This window comes from Pempheris klunzingeri, chromosome 14 (genome assembly GCF_042242105.1).
Source record: "Pempheris klunzingeri isolate RE-2024b chromosome 14, fPemKlu1.hap1, whole genome shotgun sequence".
Classification (NCBI taxonomy): domain Eukaryota; kingdom Metazoa; phylum Chordata; class Actinopteri; order Acropomatiformes; family Pempheridae; genus Pempheris; species Pempheris klunzingeri.
The window spans coordinates 9,279,982-9,303,808 of record NC_092025.1 but is presented as its reverse complement, the minus strand read 5'-3'; the positions used below and the strand labels follow the sequence as shown (position 1 = coordinate 9,303,808).

At 43.1% G+C, this 23,827-nt stretch overlaps 1 protein-coding gene across 1 annotated transcript in view; it reads right to left on the bottom strand.

Moving 5' to 3' along the window:
- The window catches only part of LOC139212848 (cell adhesion molecule DSCAML1-like), a 50,246-nt gene that overhangs the window by 20,681 nt on the left and 5,738 nt on the right, over nucleotides 1–23,827 (bottom strand). The window contains exons 2-5 of the mRNA XM_070843401.1: nucleotides 19,943–20,263; nucleotides 17,247–17,393; nucleotides 252–398; nucleotides 1–163 (exon numbers count right to left, since the gene is read on the bottom strand). The exon at nucleotides 1–163 is cut by the window's left edge and continues 116 nt beyond it. Coding sequence (XP_070699502.1) covers nucleotides 1–163; nucleotides 252–398; nucleotides 17,247–17,393; nucleotides 19,943–20,263 — 778 coding nt within the window. The remainder of the gene's footprint in view (nucleotides 164–251; nucleotides 399–17,246; nucleotides 17,394–19,942; nucleotides 20,264–23,827) is intronic.

Sequence of the window (23,827 nt, the reverse complement as noted above, 5' to 3'; positions counted from 1 at the left end):
CGTGTCCAGCGGGCATCCGAGGGCAGTGGGCGACCATCTTTCAGCCAGCGCACGGTGGGGCTGGGGTAACCTCCCGCTATGCAGGGGAGCTCGATACTCTGGCCTGCGTACAGCTCCCCTGCTTGGAAACTGTCCAGGATGGTGGGTGAGGACTCGTTGGGGTCTGAAGGGCAGAGATGGGGTTATTTTTTGTCAAGACAAAGAGAAATAGCAGAGTAACATGACTGAATTGACATCACTAAGCTGCTCACCCATTACAGAGAGCCTGGCTCCATTGCTTTGGCGCGTCTCGCCGCTGTACTTATGTTTGGTGATGCACCGGTATGTGGAGAGGGCATCCTCCTTCTGAACGTCAGAGATGTAAAGCGCCCCGAAGGAGGTCAGCGAGAACCTGTTACCTGAGGAAGACACATTCAGTAGAGACTTAACATTCATTTCCCCAAAGAAAAACCGCTGACAGACAGAAACATCCAGTAAAAAACCTGCACTAAGATGATCATTCTGGTACAAATCCATTGTGCTCATTGCAAAACCGTATTGTGCTAAGAACAAACAGCTGCCTGAACAGTTGGCACTACCTGCCTGCTAATGTTGCTTCCCAAAACCTGGCACTCTGTCAAGGCCTGGAGGACACACAGAGGTCGCTTACACCACCCATAGACACAGAGCAGACACAGATTCGGTGTCTCTCTGCATACAGTGTACCACACTATCATCACCGAACTGTCTAAATCTTCTTCCTTTTAAGTTTGGTAACACAAAATGGATGGAAGATCATGTTTGCCCATATGTGCTGTGCCAAATGATTAGAGGCAGACAGAGGCAGAGGGAAGGAAAAAGTCCACCTATTTTCTGTGTAACTGTTAATATTTCACATTTTAGCACGCATACAGGAACACACGCTCACTATAAATCTTATTAATCAAAAGAACGTTTTAGTTCAAACATCAGTTCACTAGATCTGAAGCTCTGACCTGCATTTTGAGGAAAAGCTAGTTCTTAAAGATAGGTAGGATTTTCTCAAAAATCTATGTATGGATTCATATAAAAATAATCCCTCTCAATCATTATAGAAGTCTGTGTTGGTGTGTGCTGAGCCCCTGCTCTTTGCCTCTATTTTCTTGATTTGCTGTGTTTGTGAAGTTTCTAGGTGTCACCCTTTTGGCAGTGGGTGTCTAGCCCCCAGCCAATAGCGACCAGGTGCCTGATCATAAGCACGCATTCAAGGGGAAGCTAAAAAAATGGCAGACACAGCGCCACAAAAACACAAATACAACCAGGTGAAAATAAAAATGAATCTGAATTCGGCTTTCACTCTCTGGCGAGCACCTGGTGAGGAGGATCGAACTTTGAATGTTGTGTTCAGAAATCGTAATGACAAATCCTACTCATTCTACCTTTAAAGATCTCACAAAACTTTAAAAAATTGGTGGAAAACAGAGCATCTTCACTGGTGGCTTCATGCTAATGGGTGTAACTAAAAACTTCAGCCAATAAAGTCGTCACACAGTCAGGCTGTTCTGCCTGGCAACTGTCCCACAGCTCACAGTAAGGGGGACATACTCAAAAACGGTCAACTATCACCTATGTCTTTAGCATCCAAGCTACAGGCCAGCAACTGGATTGGCTGCGTTCAGGTGCACCTGTGTGTTTATCAGCATCAATATTTTATCTACAAGCGCTGTGTTTGTTGAGGTCTTGCGGAGGGTTGAGCGGGAATACTGAAGGTAGCAGTTATGGACTGCATGTGTTTGCATGGAATATACTGTGTGACCCGAGAGGAGGCACAGGCTGCAATTTCACAGCAGCCTTTGTCTGCCCCCCAGAATGAAGCCTTACAGGATAATGAGCACTTTAAGACTGCTACTCCCACAACACAGACGACTCGCCTGTCACAACACTATGACATAGGCAGGGGGAGAGAGAGGGAGAGAGAGAGAGAGTCTAGATCTGTCAAAGCCACAATTTCTGTCTTCAGCAGGGGATGGAATTCATCCCATTTGCAACGACGCCTCTGAAACAACACTTTTTACACGATGCACATCACATTATTTCCCTTACTATCTGTCCATCTTAAGTGAGAGGCTTGTGCACAGAATCAGTCTATCTCTGGTCGACTCTCTTCATCTCTTTGTGTGAACCCTCTTATCGTCTCTCTCTCTCAGTCTCTAAGCAGAGTGGCAGACAGAGTAAAATATTAATTACTAAATCACTGTGCTCCCTCAGCTTTTATTCATGCTGACTTGACTAGATAACGAGAAACAGAGCCGATGTGCATTACACACGTACACATAGACATGAACACACACACAGCTGCAGCTGCAGCAGGACATGCACACATGCTTACATGCAGGAGCTCCGAGTTGAAAACGGCTGCAGTTGTTAGTGTTGCATAATTTTTTTTTTTTCCAGTTGTGCCACATTCACATTGATACTGACATGAGTCTCTCTCTGAGGTTGTGGCCATTTTATTTAACATTTTAACACAAACTTGTGGTTCGTCCTCTGCTTTAACTCCATATGCACTAAGCATGTATGAATATGTCTCAAACATGCTTGTTTTTGTTTTGTTCAACCAGACATCACTTCATATGGAAGGAATCAGTAAAAGGATCGTGTGTCTTTTCCTGGTGTGTTGACCCATGCTCTTCTGATTGCTATTAAAACTATCACACAAGCTTTCTGTTTTGCTAAACAGCATTAGCTTAAAGGCCAAAAGGACTATTTGGTAAAAAATAGAAGCACTCACGGCTCAGAAAAGCTCTGAAGGAATCAGTGAGAGGTTTAAGTATTTTTCATCAACTATAAATGGTGCTTTAAAGAGTTCTTTCACCCAGAAAGAAGCTTTTTGAAAGACGCCGTATTGCCTAGAGGATGTCAACATTGTTGGATTTTGTATGAGTTCGGTCAGAGTCTAAATGAGATTCATTCATGGAAAAAACTGTGCAGAATTGTTCATGTATTCCTGATGCAGATAGGGTCCAGAGGGGAAATATTCTAATCTAAGTGGTAGAAAATTATGTGTATTTTTGACAGGGATAAAAAATATTAAAGGAACAGAAAACCAAAAACTATCAGATGTGTATTATTGTCAGTATTCACAAAAACGTTCAATATGCAGTTACACAAAGAAACGTTTTTCCTCACAGCATTTTAAAATTTGATATTTGATCATATGTTCCAATCAACAAAATGCCTTTTTCAGATTTTTCATATTAATTAGAAAATTTTTTTTGATTGCATAAGGCCATTTCATTAATAGTTGCTTTTACTATTTTCTCTCAAGTGCATGAAAAATAGCATGCAAAGACAATTTTAGTCATATGTTTATGCCTCTATCTTTATGCTTTAGGCAATACAAATTTATTTGAGGCTGATTCAAAGCCACAGAGCTAAAGTCAGTGAGTAAAATGCATGAGCAAGGCATTTAAAACCAACATCACAGGGCAACCACCCTGCGACTGTGTGTGTACTCCAGCTGCATATGTGCATGTATGTAATGTAAAAAAAAGTGGCATGAATGAATTGTACTCAATGTCCTTAGCAAACCTCTTCTGTGTAATAAAGGTTTGCTTTATTTTCTTAATCCAACAAAATGCCCGCGGCCTCACAGTCACACAACAGGCCCGACCTGCTGCTATGACAAATTCCAAAGAGGAGGAAAGAAAAGGGAAAATAATGGAAGTATAAATGTGTGAGAGACAATAGGAAACAATAAAGGCATGACACAGTCTATAAATAGGAAATATATACTGTAGCCTGTGTGGGTCTAAGAATGTGTGTATATGCGTACGTGTGTGTGTGTGTGTGTGTGTGTGTGTGTGTGTGTGTGTGTGTGTGTGTGTGTGAGTGTGTGTGTGTGTGTGTATGTGTGTGTGAGTTCGTAGCAGCCTCATTTTCTCACATGCAAATGAAGGCGTCGGCGCAAAGATAACGAGGCCCATATTTCCACCTCCTCAGTGGGGCCATTATTTATTGATGTTCTGCATCTTTCCCCCTCCCTCCCACTCTCACGCTTTCTTCATCCTCTCCCTGTTGCTAGGGCCTTCTCACTGCCATCCTGTTACGATTTCGGTGTACTTTCAGCAATTATTAAAGCACAACGTGTTTACAATCATCAAGGACGAAGCAGTGAAGCCCTCTGTGCTGTGCCACTGCAAAAGCGATAATGGTGAATCGGTGGTAGATGTCAGTGAAATTACTGGGGGAAAAAATTGCATCAGTCTGAAGTTGCTAAATATAGCTTTTCAGATGCAAATAGGTTCTGTATCCAATCACAAATATTTTCCAAAAACATACAACACATGAAATTTGATGGTTTGAAAGGCATTTTAATACAGTTATGTGCCTCAAAAGAAGAAAAAGAAGAAGAAGAAGAACTTATTTAGCCTTCAGACCCTCAGGCAAAGATGTGTGTTGGAGGGACACGAGGCTGTGAGTCTCACCTATTTGCAGAAAAAAAGTAGTTAGAAAATGACTGTTCGTTGGCAGTTCTATGTGCAGCTCAGAAACTAAGCTGGACTCAGGAAACTAATTTAGCTCTTGGAAGTGAATCTGACCTACATGTTTTAGAGGGGCAAATTTCCACACAATCTAGACTGGTCTATTTTAGGACACAACCTTTTTCCTCTCTTAGCAGGAATTATCACTAAGCTGTCCGAAATACAGCTGCGCAAAGCGAAACAAAAATGAAATAAAAATAAAAACACAAGTTGGCCGTATGATCATGCTGCACTCAGCTCTGGGTAAAAACACTGGTGCTCCCCTGGGAGTTTCCAGTATGGACTCCATATCTAATCAGTTTGGAAAAGGCTAATGAGCTATCGAACTCACATCCCTGTTTTCCTTCTGGCAGATCACTACAATCTGATCCCTGGAGTCTTCATCTTATTCAATGCTGTTGATGGTCAAAGGCAGTGGTTCCTTGCCTTGAAGGGCTCTCAGTTAAATGAAGGTTAGTGTATTTTTCCTGTTCAGCACAAGGAGAAAATGTGCCAAAGCAGCGGAAGGTCAGAGGTTTCCCTCCTCCACAAACTGACGGCAGTATAAATCCTCAGATAGATGCCCACAGCACAACGTGTTTGTCTATTAAAGACGTGGTGTAAAGTTAGAAGATTCAAAGGAAACTGACTCAAACAACGTCTACCTTTATGATTGTGCTTCAAAATGAAAATAGGAAGGGGCTTTAACTGACATATGAGCTGAAATGTCTACACCTGGCACCACGTACTCTGTTATACACAGACATACGGTAAGTCTGCCTTTGCACAAACACATCTTGCAGGGTTGTCTACTGAACTTTGCCAAAAAAAAACCCAGCTACGTGCAGAAAAATGTGAAAGAAAAATCCATTGTTGTAGAGGATTCTTACCTGTAAACTCCTTCATTTTCACCAAGAAAACAAAAACCATTGGGTGTAGACAAGTATAATAAGAAATGCTTTGGAGTCTAACGATAAAAAACACATTTTACCAACGTATTTGATGGTTGCACTGTGGAATAAACATTTTGCTCTACTGCCAAAGATTACCGTCTTATTGGAGCCCCAAATATCCCCAAAACACTGATAGAAACAAACGCAAATGAACACACACGGTACATGTATGTCAAAGTGTGGCTTGTAATTTGGTAAATAAAGTAGAATCCTCTGAAAGACAGGGCGAGGAAAGACAAGGCGATATTTTGAGTTTGACATTGGAAAAGATTGTACTCCCTATCTCTGCCTTATACCCCCTGCTCTCTACGGCAAGTTGCAGAGAAGAATTTGAAAGAAGGTGAGAAGAGAGAGGGGAGGAGGAGCGGATCAAAGACTTGTGACTGTCACAGAAAGAAGAAGAAAGAAAAAAAACGCGGCATATTCCGGAGATATTCTCTGCGGTGCTGGAATATGCTTGGTGCTCACAAATGCAGACATGCTAGGCACACGCGCATGCACACACACACACACACACACACACACACACACACACACACACACGCACAGACACCCACCGGGCTTAAAATAGGACAAAAAATATTTCCCTGCTGGAGAGAAAAATAATAAACTATGTAATAAAATTAGCCCAGTAGAGTCAGTCAATGGCAGTTGTCCAGTTTTGCAGCAGAGGAATGTGTTAAAGCGAGGAATGAGTGGGGAAAGGAGGAAAAGACAGTAGAGGAGGAAAGCAAAGGGAAAGATGTAGGATAAAATGTGGAGGAGATAACAGTCCACGTCTGTGTTCTCTCTTCCTTTCAAACCTTTATGCAAAAAAAAAGGGGTGTTGCATCTGTATTCAAAGCGAGAGCCCACTCCTCCCTCCCTTTGCTCTCTCCCCTCTCTCTGCTGTGTACATTAAAAGCCCAAGTAGAAGCAGGTGTCAGCCAATTAAATATATACACTTTCCTGGCTTTTATTCTGCTGCACACTTACTTAACATCTATGAATGGCGCCCTCTTAACTCCTTTCAATTCACATTCAAAGCAGGTTTTATTGGCACAACTGATGTGTAACAACTAATTGTGCAATGGGAGCCCACCCCGCTGCACCTCCTCCATAAAAGAGACTTTGTTAACACGACCAAACTGTTCAGACGGAGCACGAGTCACGCTGCCAGTTAAGACTAACACTGCATGAGCAATATCTGAATCTCAGCGTTCAATTCTCTCTTCTTCCCCCTCTCGATTCGTCTCTGTCGCTTGCTCATTTTCTGGAAGGGGGGACGAGATGCAAGACGTTGGAGGAGCCGCAGCTCGGTCATGTTTTCATTAAAAAGCCACGCTTCACTGTCTAATCCTAACTGCTGTCCTCTTTCCTCACCAATTCTGACTGCTTGCCTCATCTTTCAATCATGGTCTCTCTGCCCTGCCCCTCGCCACTGCGTTGCGCCTTGCAGCGACTCACCGTGAGTGGAGAGGATGTTGGAAAGTTGAGGGGACGGAGGTGAGGGGCAGACAAAAGTGGAGGTGGAGGAGAGGCGGAGAGAGAGAGGGAGGGATGAGACAGAGCAGACAGACAGAGCAGAGTCCAGTTTCCACTGCAATAGGACCACGTCTCTTCTGCTTCACTTGACTGCTCTGTCCCAATTTGCCCTGTGTGACTTTAAACAGTAAACACTGGGGGAGGGGACGATGTGGAGGGGTTTGGGGGGGGGGGTGTAGCTGATGGCAGTAGAGGCTGACTGGACAGACATAAAACCAATGGTATGCAAAAGACGTCGTTTGCGTAGATATAACTCAACGCAATGCTGCAGAGACGCCATGTTCCCCCCCATAAACCCACCCTAACCAGACAGGCCGACGATGCTGCATAAAGCTAAATGGACCATCTCAGATAGAGGCAGCGCTGAGAAGATTAAGGATAAGTAGAAGCATCAGAGGAAACGAGGGATGGAGGGGAAGAGGGTGGGAGGATAGGAGAGAAATGGGGAGAGATGTAGAAATAGGACTCCATTATTCATGACGTGTGTTTCATGTGCTTGGTGACATCTGGGACAGCAGTGATAATGAGAGTCCCGGGAGAGAGAAACCACGCACACACACACACACACACATCCCGATGCACCACACCATACAGAAGTGTGCCACCATGGTCCAAACACAGACCCTCAACTGGATATCCCATTAACTCTCATTGAACTGCTATGTGCACTAAACACTGAAGAAAGTCTGTTCTTTACAAAAATGTCACTCAGTAAAAGTAAACATCCGGCGGCAAAAAGCTCTTGCCCCTCCACCTTGTTTTGATTTAGCAGCAGATAAGAGGCAGAGTCAGATATATGGTGTGTGTCTGCCGTCATATGTGTGTGCGTGTGTGTGTTTGTGTGTGTGTGTGTGATGCGGTGTACTCCAGCTTAGCCCATGGCCCGGGGCAGTGAGCTGCATTAGCGGCACTGAGTGAGCTGCCTGGTCCCTCCCTATTAGAGTGCTGGTGGCAGAGGAGTGTCACTGCCCAGCATGGAGAGAGAGAGAGAGAGAGAGAGACAGAGAGAGAGAGAGAGAGAGGGAGCTTAGCTGCTGCTACACACACACACGCACACACATTTACAGTGTTTACCAGAAAGGACAATAGAAATCCCTAACAGCATGCTGTAAGACCACAAACACACTCCTGAATCAAAGTATCAAACATTGCAATCTCACATTTACCAAAATTAAACCACAGACACCATCGTCCTCGTCGAAATTAGAGACGTTAAAAGTGGCCAGTAGGTAGAAGGTGGTGTGTAAAATTGCTTCAAAATGATGTGAAGATGATTGGAAAGTGAGTGTTATTGTCTCTGCACAATCAAAATCAGAGGGTCAAGTACTGCTCAGATTTTTAAGCAGTACTACCACAATGTAAACGTAATGTATTGCAAGTAAAAGTCCTGCATTAAAGACTGTAAGTATGTAAGTACAATATTATCAGCAAAAATGACTTGGTGTATTATCAATGGTGTGGCTTGTCAAAAGGGAGCTCACTTTAACCCCACACACATTAAAGCCTGCTATACAGTCAGGTAGTTCAACCTCTAATAATAAGGTTTTGTTTATTCTGAAACTGATGTTTATTCTTATTTACCTCACAGAGCGGATGATATTTCTGCAGAACATAATACCTTCCTGTGTGGAGTTTACATCTGTTCCCCACTTAGCTGTCAATAGTTATCTGTTTATGTGTTTCAGCCCTCTGATTAGCGCTGATTCAATTGGTCAAGTAATTGGTTAGTTGATCGACAGCCAGTTTTGTTGTTTTGTTCGATATTTGCTGGCTTTCTCAGTCCACTATAATAATTAATTGAACATCTTTGGTAGCTATTTTAAGCTATTTTAAGACGTCACTTCGGGCTTTGGTGACATTGCGATTGTGGCACTTTTCTGTATTTTCTGTCCTGTGTTGAGGCGATTAATTGAAAAAAATAATTGGCAGTTTTATCAGCAAATAAAAACAACTTTGGGATAGGCTCCAGCATACAAAACATACAGTATCTTTATGAAGTAAGAGTGCCTCTACTGTATATGTTGTGAGATGTCATACTGAACATACATGATGTATATCACATACAGTGCTTAACAAATGTATTCGACCACCACCCAGTGTAAGGTGTTTGCCTCCGCTGCCCTAAATTAACAGTATTGCTGATTACCAGAGTATTTTTTTAATTTCTGTAATGGTTAACCCACCAGTATGTGTAAGCTCTTTAATCAAAGTGATGTATTTGAAATGATGTAAAAGGAATCTGGAGTAGTGGAACTGATGGACTGGCCAAGTCAAAGTCCAGACTTGAATCCTATCGAACAGATCTGGGATTTATTGAATTAAAAAATAGATCACACACAAATTTAATCCAAAGCAAGTCTCTGGGAACAGCTAGGAACTATTTGGAACTCAAAAACAAAAGAGACGGTCGAAAAGTACATGAAAACAATCAGGGCCAAAGGAGGTCAAACAAAATATTAAGATTTTTGGTTAAAATATGTGAATAAGGACTATTTAGTTGTTACAGTTTGTTATTTGCCTAATAAATAATAATAGAATGTTTAATTTGAAACAAGTTTTTGACAGATTTTCTCTCATTTTTATGACAGGTGGTCTGAAAAAGACCACATTTTAGAATTAGACTGACCCCTTTATGTTATTGATCCACAAAGAAAATAGTGACTGCTATTTGCTCCGCATCAGCCCTATCGTTCATACAGTGCACTGAATTGTTGACTGAAGTCTGAAGTCCGACTTTTGCTGTAGAGAGGAACGGAGCGAGCAAACAATCACACACAATAACCATGTTGGATTATTGACTTCATTACATTTACTATGTACTGTACATACTAATCCACAAACACAAGCCGAGAAACAACCTTTTCCTCGGAGTTTTCTATCGCATTAACCCCAAAGCAGCGCTTCACATCCATTGACGTCGCTCACCTCGCCGCCCGCAGCAGTCAATCACGGCCCGCGGTGTTGATCTGGCCTTTATGTGTGTTTGGACAGCTAATGGTGAGGCAGATCAATAGGTCTGATTGAGAGGTCATGTAAGAACATGACACTTGGATGACCACCCGGGATCCCATTTGATCCCTGATCATGTCCTCGTGTTCCCTGGAAAACCAGCTGCATTCACAGAAACACCGTAAAAAAGAAATCTCTCCATCAGGGTCACTGAAGTGTGAAATGTATCACTCTATATCAGAATCAATTAGAATGTGGAGTGTATCTATTCTGGGATTAATTAACATACATTTGGCATACACTTTCACTTTCTAGTGTTCATTTCTCCAACATTACATCTTTCCTTTTCTCCATTAAGAGTCAAATGGTTCTTACACCATTTTTATTGTTGACTGTTTGTAGCAATCCCATAATAGCCGATGTAGATATTGGGAATATGGTGGAACCACAAACTGAGACATGCTAGGACGGGCTTACAGAGAGAATCGCTGTCTTTCATAGTGAGAGAAAGACAGAAATGAAGATGAACGGGGAGAAAATAAGAACCAAACTTCTTGCCTCTGCTGTGAGCTGCTGAGTAAATAAGCATTTCCTTAAATACAATTTCTTAGTAAAGCCTGCTGTAATCCCCTCGTACTAATCCCTCTTTCGCTAACCTAAACAAAAGAGTAGAAGAAAGCGGGAGGAGAGGGGTAAAACCTCTTTACTTAAATCCTATTTCTTAACCCAATCCAGGCCACACAAACCCTGCACCTCTTTTACTCTAAGCCTCGACACAAGCCTTCCAACTTTCACTTCCCTCAACGACTCTGGATGCGTTAAGAAGTGCAGATTAACAGCTATCCTTTTCAGAGCCAACCTTCATCTGATAGAGTGATAAAAATAAAAATAGCAGTGATCAGAATGTGGTGATCACTCAGGACGAGTTAAGATTAGCGGGCTAGATATGATTTTTGTGTAAGTTAGGTATTTTGATGATTATGTGTTATTGTTCAGCTCAGGAGTTGTTCTGTAAAGGAGTTGTAAGTATGAGTTTATGCACATTGTGTTAATAATGTGTTTAAGTTGCTGCCAAAAACGAAACCTCCTAGCGATAACCTGATTTCTGCAATATTATCATATTAACGACAAGCTGCATTTGTAGAACACTTTTCATAACAAAGTTACAAAGTGCTTTCCAAGGAAAAGAAAAAAGACAAAGAACTTTTCTTGCCATGTAAGTTAAAACTAATCCAATGACTCGTGTTTTTCTGCAAGTTTGCCCGCTCAGACTCGGTTTTAGCACTTTAGCCGAGTTCCCCTCAGCAATCTCAGCAATTACTTTGGTGAGAGCCGTGTTATTACAACCGATAGAAATAGTAGCAAAAGATGAAAATAGGACCCCAGATTGAATTAATTGCAATTATCTTTTAAGAATCACGACTGGAAATGTGGAAATCCAAAACCAGACTTCCCCAACTGTCTCTCTCTCTCTTCCTCTCAGTTGTTATATTCTCAAACAGTCTGGCTTGAAGGGTGAGATGGTGGCCAGATTTCTGTCAGAGTGATCTGCTCGCAGGGGCTTTCCCATCTCTTCCTCTTACACTGATTGACACTGATACACTGATGCACTGTAAACATGCTCATACTGCATGTGTGTGTGTGTGTGTGTGTGTGTGAGGGAGAGAGCCTGAGTGTGTTTGATGGTGACACAAAGAGAAAAAAAGGCAGGGGAGAGCGACGGCAGCAGTGATAGAGTGTGTACATTTCTGTGTTATGTGCACGTGAGCAGGCGCGTGTAGTAGTGTGTAAATAGTCAATAATAGCCGACACTTGTCAGCCCTCTGCTCTGTATACACAAAGCCCGTGGTTGAGCCATTGTTGAACTCCGCCTCTCCACGCCAGGCGCGCCCCCCCCCTCCAACTGGGCCTCTCAAGCAGAGATAATTATGCCTATTGTGCCCCTTGCACACACACGCACGCACGCACGCACACACACACACACACACACACACACACACACACACACTTGTTTGTGCTAATTTACACACCCACCCACGTGCCTACTCAACCTAACTGAGTAAAAGATGGCTGCCAGCACCCCATCTGCTCCTGTCCAGCTCTCAGTCGCTCTCAGCACACTGGAGCAAATGTGAGTGGGGCAAAAACATCCAGAGAAAGTGAAGGAAGAAACGAGGTAAACAAACTGCAGAACAAGTGTTTAAGTTCCACTGGAAACTGGATTTCGAGAGGTTAAAAATGAATAAACTTACATGTTTTAGTATTTCTTAGGTGGGCAGTTTTGCAAGAAGCTGCTCCTTATTATGTTCTGGTGTTACTACCATATGTTTGCATGTGTACATGCATAATAGTGGCATCTTCAGCTGCTGGATTTAGTCTTTAATGTCCCCCACCAACCCCCACGGCCCGCTGTGTGCCATGTGGAGCAGACGCAGGAGCCGAGGAGGGAGAGGTGAGGGAGGGATAGTGTGAGAATCGAGGGTGGGGGTGACAGTCGATGGGGTTGTGTTCAATGTGCCCTGGGGACACCACGTGCTCCCTGTCCTCCTCGGTCACACCACGTCCTGCTGCGCCCAGGCGGCCCGAGCACAACAACAGGGCAGCCGTCACGCAGCAGAGCAAAGCACAGCCTTAATGTATCCTGAGTTAATGTTTAATGAGAGCTGCATATTCAGGCAGGTTCATGAAAAATCTGAAAATGGCTTTATTGTGTTACTTTTGAGGGGTGTGTGTATGTAGGGGGGCAGGCTTGTACATTTGTACTCTGTAGAAGCGAGTGTGTGTGTGTGTGTGTGCGTCAGACCAGTGTTTACAAGAGTCTGCGGTGTCCCAGACAAGTGTATCTATTAATGTATTCCTGTTCTGAGTGCAGAAGCACAGATTTACAAACAGACATGGTGTCCTAACACACCACTGCTCTCCATGAGGTCCCTCTGCCTGTGTCACCTCTCTCCTGCCTGCACCTGTGTGGAGCCTTATGAACTAACTTTTTAATTACTGAGAAGAAAAGCTGTGGAAGTATGTGTGAATAAAGCGGCAACGTATATAGAAATGGTCCGTCCCCCCTTTTTCTCATAAATGTCACTAAGAAGCTAAATATTGTTATTAACTTTGAATAATTTCAGCATATTGCTCTTCAAAGCTTTCTGCTTGTCTCTGTTTTTTAGTGCTCAGTATGTTTTCTTTAGAATTCAAAATGAAATTGATCCCCATATTCAGTTCATTCACTTGTTTGCTTGTGATGCACTGGTTATGACAAGAGCAGCAGCAACAGGGGGGGATTAAAATTTTAGACAGAATGATTAATCGACTAATCAATCAAATATTTTGCATATTATTGATAAAATGAATTGTTAGTTGCTCCATGCTTATGATGCAATATCATACTGTGGTCCTCTCAACCAAAAGTGGAGCGATGGAGTGCTACTCAGTTCATCATCAAACTGAAGTCACTCTACAAATAATCAGTTTATCTTAGACAATGTAACTTGCTAATCCCACAAATTGATAAACTTAACTGTAATTTTCCAGGTGTTCCCAAATAACCCCGTTGTGTGTATGTGTGTGCGTGTGTGTGCATTTGGTTGCACATTGTGGTGTCTGTGTTGAGCCGCTTGACTCCCAGCAGGGATCCCTGGGGCAGATGATTGATCTGTAATGTAGCCTGTAAGTGACCTCGCCACCCAGTGACACCCATTAGGATCCACATTAACATTAAGGCCCGATAACTCAGCTTTTACACACTAACAGGTTAAGCAGGTTAAATCCATCTTACTTTCAACAACAGGAGCTAAGCTAGACTGATGTGATCCAATGCACAGTTTTCTGGAAATGTACGGTGTTTGTTTAGTGCTACTCTAAATGAATGGTCTATATGTGTGCAAACCACAGCAGCATCTCGTACAATTTGACTGAGTAGAACAAGATGGAGTGTAAGTTTGGATATCGATTGACTGAAAAAGAGAAAGAGAGTAGAAAAAAAGAACAAAGATAGTACAAAACAGAGTAGAAAGAGTAAAGGTGAGTTCACAGAGTATTGAGGAAGAGTAGGTGAAGCATTAATGTCTTGTGTTATTTTTTTTTCCGTGCTGGGTTTTATGGCCATGTGTGTCAAATTACTGTGCAAATACATAAACAGGACCAAACTGTGTGGCAGGTGGATTAGATTGAGCATGGTTGGGCATCTTCTGTGGACCACCATGTGGCCGCAGCCATCTGCTGGTCCAGTCTCTATTCATCGGAGCCACTCATTAGCTTTCTGCTGGTTAGACTGACGGCCTCGATCTGCAAGCTGAACCCTCTCTGTGTCCCACTGTTGTTTTTATTCCCATCCACAAACCCTCCATCTCTCTGTCTCCGCTCCAGCTCTCCTCCTTCAGATCACTGCTCAGACTAGCAGGCCTCCATTGTCTCATGAGGGTCAAACACACGCACACACACACACACACACACATACACACAAAGCTTAACTACAGGGATGGTATGGGACGGGGGAAGTGAGAGGGAAATAGGTCAGTCTGCTTGCACCCCTCCCCTCTTAAACCCCCTCACTGTCCTGGCTGGACAGGAAAGTGGGCCAGGCGAGGGGACATGAACACACACACACACACACAGCTCCAGATGGGGAACGTGTGTTTGACAGAATAGAACCTGTTGGGGTTCAGAGGGCATGGCTGCGTTGTGTTATGTCATCAACTCAACCTTCAGACCGGTATGTGATCATGCTACTGATCAGGGTCTGCACATAATGATTCCTCCATGCAAAGACACAGATATGAAGTGACGGTGCAGTGGACAATTTAGATTCACTTTTTTTTTTAAATTCAAAGGAACTTGTCTGGGCAGATATTTTTTTTTCCTTTTGTGTTGCAATGATGCAGCCAAAGTGTTGTTTTTGAAATTCAAGGAAAGTTCAGTGACGGCTGAGTGCTCTGGCTTGCTGTTTGCAGAGGATTTCAGGAGACAATGTCCCTCTTTGTCAATACACTTCCAGATAATATCCTAGGAGTATTTGTTACCACTGAGGCAACTAATGGGGATATGAACTGAAAAAAAAAAACAAGTTGGTCGTGTGCATGTGATTGTTTGTAAAACAAAAAGTCCACAGTGTTTTCCTATCTTTCGCCCAGTGCATGCTGGGATAGGCTCTTTCCTCTCATGATCCTGAACAAGAATATAAGAGAAATTAACGTTATTGTTTTAAGAAGACAGGTGCATTCGTGCACCTACATACAAGCGAGTATGGATTTACTCACTCGAAATCGACTGCAACTCCTCCTGCTGTGTTTCTTAAGCCGAGCATACAAAGTAGTGACAGGCAACCACCCACTCAATGCAGAGAGCTTTCAGTCACAAAATCAATTTTAATTTTCACATCTTCATTAGACCTATCCAGACAGTCCTTTGCTGTCCAAGTAGGCAGGAGAGAGAGAGGTAGAGAGAGGGTTTGACCGGCGATGTTCGAGTAACTCAAAGAGATCAGCGTCAACGATGTTTCCTATTGAAGGGTTTATATAACCACATCTACTGTATACAGATATTCACTGTGCATGTTTTTGTGCATTCATGTGAGAGTGCACTTACAATATTCAGATAATTCTGCAGGCGTGTTGTGTTTCAAAGCGAAGTTATGTAGCGGATAAGTGACTGCGCTGATTGGCTGTGCGGATGACGGGGTCACTACGTTGATCAGCAGGGAGGTCGAGGTCAAGGTTGAACAAAAACACATTGTTTGTTGTGTTTGTGTGACGCTGTCGTAGGAAAACGAATGCTGAGCTCAGTGAGCAGCTCATCATGTTCAACATCTGATCCTCACACTCACTGCTCATCAACTGACCTATATACCCCTAATTACACACAGCAGCCTCATGCCAGTGTACACAGCAACATACAAACCATAAATACACACACAGAGGACTGGCACATCCAAATCAGATCAATTGTGTTTATGTTTTGGAATCACAGGAAGTCACGATATCACTGTGAACCAAACATGATGGGAACTCTTAATGCGCAGAGCAAAAGTAAATGGAGAATTTGAAGTGACAAAAGCAAATCAGAAAACAGAAATAATGATTTAAGATACAATTTGATAGCATCATATACCAAAAATGTAAATCTCATTCAAAAATTAATTAACTGAATTAATACAAGAATGTGGCTGATTGGTGTGTGTGTGTGTGTGTGTGTGTGTACAATTTGTGCAGTTTTCATGCATTTAGCTAAAATAATATGAGAGCAGGCTAGATTTTAAAAAGCAATTTTTTGAGTGTTTACAGCCAAAACACTTAGTTCCTTCATGTAGTGGCTTTCTGCCAGGACGGTAACTGAAGACAAAAATATGACACAATACAGTAAAACACTATAATACTGTACATGAGAAAAATCACCGAGAAAATATTGGAAAATAACAAACTACTAACTAACCTTGGTGCATGTCTATGTGTGACACAGTGTCTGTGTGTTTTGCATACATATAATATAAAACGCCATCTGCCAGGACCTGAGGCCGTTCTTGCCCTACTACCCTCCTTGCTTCTCCTCCTTTGATTCATTTCTCTCCTCCATCTCCCATCCCTCTCTCCTACATTGTTATCGGAAGCATTTCTAATAATCATGTACACATCTCAGGCGTACATTGCAGTGCACGCAATGTATAATCACGTAATAAAATACTCATAATGTATTCACAAACAATGACAACAGACAGAAAGACTGAACCCTCCATTTGTCTTTCTCTCTCTTTCTTGCACACACACACACACACACACACACACACACACAAATGAGGTTAATGAAGACGAATGTGGGGGCACAGTCCTATTGACATCCTGTGTCTCTAATTGTGGCCCTGTTCTTCAAGGACATGCTGGTAAAGACAAGCAGGGAGAGGACAGAAATAGATCTGATGAGGGTAAACTGTGGAATAGTCATGCAACTTGGAGGAGAGTCTAATGTGGTGTCAATCACAATTATTGACATTAGAGGGCGATAATTGTATGTGCGTAGATGTAAAAGCAGTGAAAGAAGAGAGGGAAATATCTGCACAAAGAGGAGGAAGATGAAGGAGTGATACAAGCAGGGAGGAGGGAGGGAGGAAGAGGAGGGGGAGGAGGAGGAGGAGGGGGACCGGATCAGTGATCCAGAACAGTGAGCAGACAGGAGACATGAATTAAGAGTTCGGTCAAACATAGATCACAGCGGTGCATCAACTGTCGTCACACACAAACAGACACACACACACACACAGAGAGAGAAGACAAAGTCATACCTAAATCCTGTGATATGAATCAATCTGCCAAAGCCAGAATACTCTAAATTCATTCAGGTGAGGTCCTACCTGGGACGATGGAAACGGTGTCTCTCTCCCAGGACACGACGCTGACGTACTCCTGCACGGCAGCGGGGATGAGGCACTTGAACACAGCTACGTTGCCCCGCATTGAGCGCTGGTCCGCCACCCGCACGGTGTAGGGCTCCCTGAAAACTACAAAAATGCATAAAAGATGTTGAGATAGCAGATAGCAAAGATTTGAATAGTTGAGATGTGGCGATCCGTGATGGTCTAAAAGTAGTTTTCCACCAGACACAAATACATCTCTGATATTTAAAGGTATTGAGTGTCTCAGGTGTCTACTAAATATCTTCCATCATCGATCCAGCAGATATACTGACATCCCGATGTGAGCCTTTTAATCACATAGCAGTCCAATGTTGGACCTGTTCTGAGACAAATACAATAATCTACATGTGTTTACATCATCAAAAAAAAAAGCACATTAACACTCCAGAGCCAAACAGCCTTTCATCAATTGCCGTGGCACTCAACATTTATTCATTGGAAATTACTGGCCTACTCTTGTGTATTGTTTGAACTCTTCCAATCCTGCCTCTGCTTTCACCATAAATGGCGCAAGCCGCCATTAAGCAGGATAATCATGAAAATTATTTTGTAGCTTTGGCATGACATCATCATGAAACACTGATCTACGTTTTTTGTCCAGAACTTCATAAGAAACAGAGTGAGCTGCACATTCAAAGCAAACTGAGGGGGTTATAGGTGCTTCCGTTTATGCAGGTTCATGCAATATTTTACACTCTGTTGAATGAGCATGGACTCATTAGCAAAATCACATGAAAGCTAGGACGTATCTGAAGGTTGCTAAGAAACTGGTAAATCCCTTCCCTGGTAACAGACACGATGACAGCATGCATACATTCCTGCTGCAGGAGGGAAACACATGCAAGTGCATGTAAATTTACATCTTCTTTGAACAGCTGAGTTGAATAAAACAGATCTGTCATCTATTCTTTTGAAATAGTACTGAAAGAACTACCAGTGATGTGAATTTCCTTAGACAGTGTTGTTAGCCATGAAGCGGTAAAGGTGAATCAAATGAGACCCCTGTCAATCATTATTCTATGGCAGCTCAAAGTGCACCACCGTGGCCAGAAGACAGATCCCCAAAAACAAAGTGTCCGCATCCTGTCCGACGGTAACCTGTGCACCAGAGCTGCCAGGGCCCAACAGAGGCCGCTGGCTGCAGGATGTTTGGTTCATGCTAATCCCTCGTCTCCTGAGGCTTTAGGGTCATGTGGGAATGAAGGCAGCAGCCGGCTGGCATGCAGCTCAGGGTCCTGGCTCAAATCCTCAACTTGGCGCTAGTATTAGTATTAGAATGAATATGAGTATTAGTTCAGGTCGGTGTTGGGAGGCAGAATATGAAAACAGATGTTGATGGCAGGAGGGAAGGGGGAGGGACCGACTGGCCTGAATGAATGATGGGAGGGATAGGAGGCGGGACAATAGATGCAGTGTAACTATCGTCCAGCTGTAGCTTTGTTCCAGCTGCGGTTTGATGTAACTGTCTGTTTGGTAAAATCCAGCTTTTCCTTCATGTACCTCATATAGAGCTGGAGGAACCCAAACCCCCAGACACGCTATTTTACTTGAGATGAGGTCTCGCTTATTAAAGCAGCCTCACACGGTCCAATCAATGGAAAGCACCGATTAGGTTTGTTAATGAGAGATAATTAAGGAAGTGTGCTGTGGCTATATTTAGTCTGGCACAAGAGGACAGTTTGAAGAACGAGGGAGCATGGGAGGAGAAGGAGGACAGGAAAGAGAGTATGATGGCAACAGAGGCAGCTTTTGGTCAAAAATTCCCAAAATAGACTACTAACAATATCTACTGGTGTTTATTGATTAATTCTTTACTCTAACTGACTCCTATTTATCTCATCTGTGATTTCTGAAAAGAGGCCCAAGCTATTTCTGTATGTACGTTAACAGTATAGTCAAAAAAATATGAATTTATCAATTAAAATTCAGCTGTTTTAAGTTAGTATACACAGCTGGATGACATGGTGATACGCTCTCTGACTTAAAGCTGTATCTCCTTATGGGTGTTGAGGTACTTCACACCTTGCGAAGCTTTAAAAAGATATTGCTCGAAGAATGTCCAAGTGGCGGTCAATGAGGATGAGCAGGTAATGTGATATAACCTATTGTCACACTTATTCCTCCTTGCCTGATCTGGTTATATCATCTAAAAATCACATTAGAGTTGCTACTTAACTCTAAGTACTGTAGGGGTTGTGTTTTGGATTTCATCCTACCAGATGGGGCCATGCTGTAGATGGAGTTGAAGGGTTTATGTCGGTATAAAGTGCAGCGGCTCATCACCAGCTCAGTCAAATAGGTGTGCGCGAGGGCCGAGGTCTGGTGTAGTATGTGATGCAGATGTTCTCTCTGTAGACTGTGTTCTAGGTCAATCTGTGTTCAGGTCGAGACGGGCTATTTTAGGGCAGGTGATTCTGTGTATGGGTTGGGCCTTTCGCAGCTGCCAATCACATCTGCTCTACTTTATGCGTTCACAACAGTCTCTTTTTGCTCCGTTCCTCATTGTGTCGTGTCTCATTTTGGCCTTTTGCTCCACAACCCCAGTTTTCTATCTCAACCTTTCAGATCCCTCAGAATTTCTTTGCTCTGGCTCTGCTCTGCCAGCTGTCTCCCCGACTCTGGTCCCAACTCACCAGCTTTGATGCGGATGTTGGGGCTGCGGATCTTGCCGGCTTGGTTTTCGGCTGTGCAGAAGTAGTCATTGTCGTGGATGTAGCTGTTGTAGGCGGAGGGCGAGAAGGGGTACAGTTGTAGGGTGCCATTGGCGTGCACGTGGCGGATGTGGGGCACGTCGTAGATGTCGTCGCCGGTGGCCAGGTACCAGCGCAGTATGGCACTGGGGGTGCCCCCTGCTGGACAGGGCAGGGACACCCCCACCGAGCTGGAGTAGGTTACCCTCTGCAGGGAGGCATTCACAAAGTACAGCCTGGTAGAGCCCACATCCTCACTGTGTACTGCAGGGAAAAACAGACAACACAGCATCACTTAACCAGCCGAGGTGGAGGTGAGAGGCCAACAATGAGCACCTGTTATGTGCTGTGAACACGCAAAAGTATGAATATATGCAAACATGAGTCCACTGTCTTTGATATAAAGCAACCAGCAACATGTTAGTGGGCAAAAAATGGACAGAGTGGGAATGTCCTTCAAATGTGTGGCAAAATAATCATAACAAATGTATGTCAAATGTCCAGCTGCAAACATCAATCATGTGATCCAGAAAGCCAGGGATTTGGGCTAAAGCCTGTGATGGTTTAGGTGGATCGGAGGGGGGAGGAGCCTGTTACCTCTGTACAGTGTGTGCACACATACACAAGCAAAGACAGAGAGAGGGAGAGAGGGAACGCGCTGATAGGTTATGTGATTGGAATTTCTATGCCAGACGCAGAGATTTAAGTCTATTTAATCTCCTTACATATTTAACAGACACACACTCACACACTAACACACACACACACACACACACACACACACAGATTCAGGAATATTCTTCATTGGCACTCAGATTAAACACATACAGCTCCAGCAGAGAAAGGAGAGTGAGAGGAGGAAAGTGGGGGGCGTCTCTCAAATTTGGGGTCATTATAAGAAAGATCAGAAGAGAAAGATGAGTGTGTGTGTGGGGGGGGGGGCACTGCTGATGGACAGATGTGGATGTTAAACACCACTGACTCTGAATTATATCATCTTTTACACGTCGTCCCACCACATGTTCATCCTGTTATCAGCACAGAAAGTCGGTAAAACATCATGGAAGATGCTGAAAGATGGAGGAATTTGATGCCATTTGGATAAAATTAGCAGCCTGCTGTAGTGGTTTAATCACAACTGTGTGTTTTTCTTTTTTCTTTTTTACAAAATAGATGAAATTGATTTTTCCTCTTTATTCCTCACCTATGAAATACAGCTTGTTGAAAATGTTGAATTTTCAAAACAATGCCAAGATTTATTACATAAAATTAATAAAAAATTAATTAAATTAATTAATACTGATTTATTTCATTTGCATTTGATCATTTTAGCTTTCGGCAAAGCTTCAGGTGTTTTGGTGGTCACGTCAGGGCTTTTTGTGAGATGATCTTTGATGGCTTTTATTTATTCTTAATCCTTACCGGTGATCATTAGTTAATTCCATAAACTGTGTGGGGCGTGGTTACAAAACCGATCAGTTGGTTTCTTCTGTCCCGGACACATTTTTAAAAAACCTTTGAAGAGAACACTGAACGGTCTCAAATGTTTTAGAAAATATGTCCTACATGTCACAGTTTAGCACATGTTGCCAAAACATCATGAAAAATAGATCTAGAGACAAGACTGCAAAATGGAAAACACATGATAAGTTAACGCAGTATTTATTCATAGTAATCTTTATGTACCTGGGCTGCAGGTAATAATCTTATGCTACAACTAGGAAATATTTGGTGTTTTTGCTTGAAAAATTATATTAATGATTAATCGATTATCATAGTCTGTCAGTTGATTAATTGACAAATTTATCAACACATTTTTAAAAATCAAAAGTTTTCACTCCTCTGTGGGGCAGATCTTCACCGGCTAAAAACACTTTAAATAGCAGCACAACATGTATCATGCAGTACAATAATCACAACTGCTCCACGCTCACTCTCAGTGCACAAACATTATTATGTTCTGTGACATCTTCACTATATGCAGATAGATGTATTCAACACTTAGATTGATCATTACTGTATCTTACTTATCTACATCTTTATGGTGGCAGTTGTGCTCTACCAGCTAAATGGCCGTCTTGTTCAAGGAGTTTTTGACATGCTCTAAGGTTGGGGAATCAGGATTAGGATTTCACAGGTGCACAACACCCCAAACAGTTGTGAGCTGTCAAAACCTTCCACATGAACACTGAGTTTGATGTTTGTTTTACTGTTGCAGAGAATCACAAAGTCCATCGGATCAGGCACTGAGAGCAAAGATATCATCTGATATTTCTAAAAACAAGCACAAGACATCAGACGTGAAAGCAAAAATTGAATCTGATATATCTGATCATCCAGTGCATTTCTTTTTGTCGGCCCATCCAATCACTTATGGGTGATGCAGAGAGAAAAACATAAACAAATTAAGCCTGGCAGAATCAATCGTCACCATCAACAGTGTCACTGTGCTGGCACGAAACTCGGAGCAGCAGATCGAAGGAAAATGCAGCTATCTCTTCCATCCAAGGGAGCTCGCTAATAATTCCAGCTTCCTTTCAAAGAAGTGATACCAGCCCTTGACTTGAGATTGATAAAGCTGGGCAGAATGTTACAGATGGTATATGAAAATGTGTCTGGCAGTCCGGTGGTGGGCTGCAAAAACCAGGTCAGACTCCCTCCCCTCTGCAGATTACTGATAATGGCCTCTGAGCATAAAGCCCATATTAAAGATTGCAATATCTATAATCTCCCAATGGGGGGACAGGACTAAAGTGGAGGAGTGAGGGGGTCACCCTGAGAGCCCAGGGGGGGCTGGGCAGCAGGAGAACCTCTCATACAGTAGATTATATGGCCTGGGGGCCCGGGCACTGGGGGCTGGGGAGCACTGGGACTGATGGAGTGGGAAGTGGAATAGGGAGGGGATCAGAGCAAACTCCCACCACTCAGAGCCTGTCAAAACCAGACGAACCACACATGCACTCACTCAGCACACACACACACACACACACACACACACACACACACACAAACACATGCATACACATAAACACATACACACTCCAAAAGCAGCTCTCAGCGCTCAGTCACACTGGGAGGAGACAGAGTGGGTTGCCATGGTGGCGCTGGCACTTGGAAGCTGCGACTGAATAAAAAACAATGCAACAATTTTACCTAATAACAGCGACTCACTGGAAATCTAAAATTAGAAACTTCAAAATGCCAAACCCCAAATTCTGTCACACTGACTGAAATATGTGAAGGATGCAAAGAAAGTAGGAATTATGTGTAAATGTCTGACAGACCAGCGGTGGCCAAGCCCGTCAGTGATAGGATGATAAAATGCTGTTTGGTTAGGCGTGGCGAGGCGCTGGGTCGTCTCCAAAACGCGACTGGCACAGCCCTGGTTCGTGCTGGACTGGCAGAGTTTCCACTCCATTTAAAACCCACAGTTGAAATATTACACGCCACCTGTGCCAACCTGTATAGACGGCTTGTGCGGCGAGGAAACAAAACGCCACATGTACCAACAAAGACTGGCACGGCTGAATCCAAATGGAGAAGTATTGAAATGTCAATGTGAATTCAAGTTGGTCCAGCTGCGCCCTTACACACACACTCACACACATATGGTTGTTGAAACTATTTGCTACTATACCTGCCTCACACACACACACACACATACACACACACATACACGTACTACCATAATCAAACTTAGCCATGATGCCAATATGACCATGAGTACATCAGAACACGGAGCTAGTCCGCTGGTGTGACAGCTCAACAGTTTAACCAATGAAATTTAACCGATTAAATGTTAAGTGGCTGCATTTAACGTTAGGCAAA